General features: G+C 32.5%; 1 protein-coding gene across 1 annotated transcript in view; it reads right to left on the reverse strand.

Annotated features, from left to right (window-relative positions):
• Positions 1-5,776, reverse strand: part of LOC106461969 (orexin receptor type 1-like) — a 64,107-nt gene that overhangs the window by 7,560 nt on the left and 50,771 nt on the right. Inside the window, exons 4-5 of the mRNA XM_022389089.1 lie at positions 3,965-4,130; positions 2,010-2,122 (exon numbers count right to left, since the gene is read on the reverse strand). Of these exons, the coding sequence (XP_022244797.1) occupies positions 2,010-2,122; positions 3,965-4,130 (279 nt within the window). The remainder of the gene's footprint in view (positions 1-2,009; positions 2,123-3,964; positions 4,131-5,776) is intronic.

Genomic DNA, 5,776 nt, shown 5'->3' on the forward strand with positions numbered 1-5,776 from the left:
TTCCATGGTATCGAAAATATTAAACTAAAGTTTGATGAACTAAAAGTCCTCACATGTATAATTGATCATGTCTGATCAATTATACATGAATATCTTCCATGGTATCGAAAATATTAAACTAAAGTTTGATGAACTAAAAGTCCTCACAAATGTTTACTTGTTAAGATCAAGTGACATTACTGCATTCAATGTGGTAATGTGGAACCATATACAGTTTTATCAGCATCCTCTTTTTAAATGTGGTTAATATGTTTGTTTGTGGGAAGTTAAGCACAGAGCCACACAATAGGTTATCTGTACTCTGCCCACCACGCATATCGAAACCAAGTTTCTAGCGTTGTAAGTCCGCGGATATACCGCTGTACCACTGAGGGACGTGGATAATATGAGAGAACTGAAATATTCAAAGGATATGTGATTCCCTTCAATGACCTGCGCTGATTTGCTAGACTTAAAAGCTGTTTTCTCTGCATTTGTTATGATTGGTCGTTGATTTTAGAACTGAAATATTCAAAGGATATGTGATTCCCTTCAATGACCTGCACTGATTTGTTTGACGTAAAAGCTGTTTTCTCTGCATTTGTTATGATTGGTCGTTGATTTTAGAACTGAAATATTCAAAGGATATGTGATTCCCTTCAATGACCTGCGCTGATTTGCTTGACATAAAAGCTGTTATCTCTGCATTTGTTATGATTGGTCTTTGATTTTATACAGTGACAAGAGCCACTTGTCTAATTTAGATCTGAAGAAGATAGTTGAACTATTTGACAGAGATTGTGTTGGGCTAACTGTGAAAATGGAAGTGGGTGTTATGGTGTGGATTACACTCTGTTATTTGACCACTGGCCTTGTTGTAAAGCGCTTTCACCTTTTAATGCCCATGCGTTCTACGAATACCAACATGGAATTCCCAAGACTATTGAGAGGGATTTTGGTTGGCCTGCCAATGTTTGGGTCTTGTAATATAACACTCTCTACCATAAATAACATACGTTTCACGTGTAATTTGAATGTATAATATTAACATATTCGAATGGATTAACCGGAGTCCACATAAAACAGCCTACAGGGATTAATTCGTAAGGTTATAGACAACAGCTTTCTATTCATCACTAACTAGCCAAAATATTGAATTAATAATGGTGACCTGAGACCTGTAAAAACCTAGCTGAAATCATGCTTTGCAGAATAGCAACGGTTATTTAGGACAAAAGCGTTGCTAATCGCATCAGAATGGTAATATGGTAATCACTAGGACATCCTGAATTTACTGAGTGAGAATTTCCGCTTTCGTGGAGAACATCGAAGGCTCTCGTACTGTTGTGCTTTTTGCCTCTACATCGTCTAACGAACATCCTTCCTTATTAAGAGTTCTAACATTTTCATTCAGTCGTCAGTTAACTGTAGTGGGATATACTGTCGAATGGTTAAGCATTCGTCACTAACCAAAATATAAGAAACTAATCATACCGCCCGAAGGACCACTATTTCTACCTGCAGGGACACTGCAAATTGTTCTTAGGAAGCTCGACTAACCCTCTTTGTAAATGTGTGCTTGCCGATTTCAGATTTTTGTACAATATTCTCTAGTTGAGAATTCTTTAACAGCAGAAGTAGCTTCAAAATCTTTTGAAATTATCTAATTTTCAATATATTCACATATTATTTCCAGAACTAATACATATATTCTAATATACCCATTGATAGGAAAAAAATAGAGAATAAGGAAATTACTTGAAACTTTCGATGATATCAAATGTACTGGCGCATCGTGTAGTCTTTAAAAGGCCTGTTGCCGTCAGGAATAGAAACTATATTAGTGTGGCATGCTGCATAACGTTAGTTCAAGACATATAGTTTTCATGTTGCATGAATAAAATTTCAGTAGTAAAAATGGAATAATGATACAAGATATACTAAATGGTGGGAAACGTTATTTAAAACAAGAACCATGAGACAGACTACTTAGTTCAAGTTATTACAAACAACATTAATTTTCTACCTACCACTCATGAAATTATAAATGATAGGATTGGTGGCGCTGTTGGCGTAGCACAACCAGTGAGAGAGGAGAGATACTACAGAGGTGGCATGCGTCTGGGGTAAGCCTATAGTGTACCTATAAATCAGAAATTTCATATATATCACATATATATTCCATTTTCTCTTCCACAGTTATTTTTATTTCAGTCAAAAGGGATAAGCAATGAATGCACAGTTTTAAAGTGGTTTTAATTTACTTCCTCAACGAATGTACTAATTGGATAGAGGTTATCTGGTGAACTCCTTTTATATTTTTGTAAGGACCTATTGGACGAGGAAATAGTATATCGACGAATACATGAACATATACGTGTTTTAAAGCAAACTGCAACTCACAGAAGTGAGAAATTACAAATAAAAAAAGCTATTTGTAACTAACTATATATACACCAACGTAAACATACAATCAAACTTCAATGAATTGTATTATTTATTTTATACAAGTTATGAAAAATAATAAATTTTTAATTATGATTTAATAATCTATTTCGTTAATCAAATTAATCTTCAACAGTTATATCGCTTTAAACCAAAGTTCTTTTCGTTGCATATCTAAAAAAAAAGAATACAAACCTTGTCAACTGATAGATTTAAGTACTTTATTTGTATATGTGTTATATAAAACTGTTAGACTTAAGTACTTTATTTGTGTTATAAACGGTCAAATAATTATTCTTTCTTACCAATGATTTAACTTATATGTGTTATATAGGCCTGTTAGTTTAAGTAATTTACTTGTGTTATGAACGGTCAAACAATTTTCCTTTCTTACCAATGTTTTAACTTATATATGTTACATAAGACTGTTAGTTTAAGTACTTGATTTGTGTTATGAACGGTCAAATAATTATCCTTTCTTACCAATGTTTTAACTTATATGTGTTACATAAGACTGTTAGTTTAAGTACTTGATTTGTGTTATGAACGGTCAAATATTATTCTTTCTTACCAATGTTTTAACTTATATATGTTATATAAGACTGTTAGTTTAAGTACTTTATTTGTGTTATGAACGGTCAAACAATTATTCTTTTTTACCAATGTTTTAACTTATATATGTTATATAAGACTGTTAGTTTAAGTACTTTATTTGTGTTATGAACGGTAAAATAGTTATTCTTTTTTACCAATGTTTTAACTTATATATGTTATATAAGACTGTTAGTTTAAGTACTTTATTTGTGTTATGAACGGTCAAACAATTATTCTTTCTTACCAATGTTTTAACTTATATATGTTATATAAGACTGTTAGTTTAAGTACTTTATTTGTGTTATGAACGGTCAAACAATTATTCTTTTTACCAATGTTTTAACTTATATAGGTTCTACTTAGAGATTGTTCTTCTCATTATTCTGCTGTGTGGAGTAAATTGTTTGTCCTATCAGAGACGTATTGTAAGTAAATTGTTTGTCCTATCAGAGACGTATTGTAAGTAAATTGTTTGTCCTATCAGAGACGTATTGTAAGTAAATTGTTTGTCCTATCAGAGACGTATTGTAAGTAAATTGTTTGTCCTATCAGAGACGTATTGTAAGTAAATTGTGTCATATCGATATTTCAACTGGAGTGAACCATTTAACTTATTCACGTTTTATCTGATAAGTAGTTGAACCAAGAAACATTTCATGTGTTAAAAATGTTTGAAATGAGATCTATTGTCACTGTACTGACTTAAAACGTTATTCCTTTGCATTTCAACTTCTTGGTTAGCTGAAACTTGACTAACCTGAGAGTGTTGATTAGGTGCACGGGAAGGTAACAGATACCATTAAGCCGAAACTTGACTAACCTGAGAGTGTTGATTAGGTGCACGGGAAGGTAACAGATACCATTAAGCCGAAACTTGACTAACCTGAGAGTGTTGATTAGGTGCACGGGAAAGTAACAGATACCATTAAGCCGAAACTTGACTAACCTGAGAGTGTTAATTAGGTGCACGGGAAGGTAACAGATACCAAAAATCACTACCACAGCGATGAGCATCTTAGCAGCTTTCTGCCTGGATTGGATTTGTCCTTCACAGCTGGGATTCACAGAACAGATACGTAACTTTCCGTTTCTGCAGGACTGGTTTAGTGTAACTGGCACCGAAACAGAAGAGAGAAACTAGAGCTTAAGCTACCAGATATATAACTTCTAAACAGTATTTTATTTTAAAATTAATAATCGCCCAATCAATTAAGTGTCAAAATATTCACGTATTCTGTCCATTTATCTATCTGTTGGTTTTCTTAAGTTATTAATGTTACAATTACTAGTTTGGGTCCATAAGTCCAATTTAAAAAAAGATAATAGTGTGGTAAACAAAGCTTCAAACAGTTAGCCAAAGACAAACCAAAATATTAACTTTACCTTGTAGCTCTTAATATATCGGTATTTCAGATTACTGTACTACAAAAAAAAATATTCGAACAACGACTTATAATTTAATGGTAGGCAATAAAATGTTTCATTTATATTTATAAAAGAATATTTGATCTCACCTATCATCAAATATTATCTATTATATGATTATCACCAGATGACATAACACAGAGTGTCTGATCAAATGTATTTTAAAATACATTAACGATTGGCTACGCAAAGCAGAAAGGTTTTTGTTCTATTGCGGGTACTGAGATAAAATAAATAGGGAGAGGCCCGTAATTTTCCCTGACTTATTTGTTAATTTTATTTTCAACTTTCCTAATTTTACCAGTTTCGTGGCCATCCTAAAAATTAACTGTTATAATACTTATTGTCTAAAATAGCCTTGTCGTTCTGGTGGACAATAAATTTGTGCCTTAAGTGATCGCAAGGATCTGTGTATCTCGAGTCATTCATATCATAGATATCAAGCAACAGCTGTTCTTACTATCTAGGCCTTACTAATTCTCTCAATTTTGTTTTTATTCATAGGTATTAAGTATTTTATTTGTTTCTATGTTCTTTATTACCGTTTTTTTAAACTTGTGTTAGCACATTCATCAACTTAGGGACAAAAAAACACATGTTCCATCATAGCATTGTAGAATGATCGGTAATTCACGATGAACTATATATATGCATCTTATACGTGGCACATCTGTGGTGACACATCTCTCTATTAGCATATTCAAAACATTCTTAGAGCGTGCGATTAACTCTTTAATTTATTTTTGTTCATGAAGGATGAGGTGCCTGGTCTATTTAGATTATGGTAAAACATACACATTTAGATTTGCTTAGTCTGATCTTTTTTGTTTATAACTTTTTCCTCATATGTTAATTTCAGAGTTGATATTGTATGGGAGACATTTATGGTGTTAAAAATTGAAATTCTCTAAAAGGTTTTCTTTTGCTATCTTACTTTTTGGATGCAAACACAAATTGTGAGAAGCATTAAGCACCTATAAAATAAAATCACTATGAATTTGCATATAAATAATAAACTCTCAAGGGTAAGTATTATAAGGATTTCACAAATGTAGGGTGTGTGTTGTTGTATCACGATATTACATGCAATCGGTAATATGGTAATTTAGGCTCTTCAGTCTCGAGAAAATTCTTCTAGTATTCAAATCAAATAAACTTTCAAATTTTATTATAACTGAGTGTGCAGAGACATCTATTTTTACAGAGACAAGGAAAGCAATTGTCTCCAAATTTAGTAAGTCCACACGTGTGGCTGTGATAAACATATAAAAAGGTGTTTGTTCGTAACTGAGCACAAAGCTACACAATGGGCTATCTGTACTCTGCCCACCAC

The sequence above is a fragment of the Limulus polyphemus genome, unplaced genomic scaffold (genome assembly GCF_000517525.1).
Source record: "Limulus polyphemus unplaced genomic scaffold, Limulus_polyphemus-2.1.2 Scaffold1068, whole genome shotgun sequence".
In the NCBI taxonomy this organism is placed as follows: domain Eukaryota; kingdom Metazoa; phylum Arthropoda; class Merostomata; order Xiphosura; family Limulidae; genus Limulus; species Limulus polyphemus.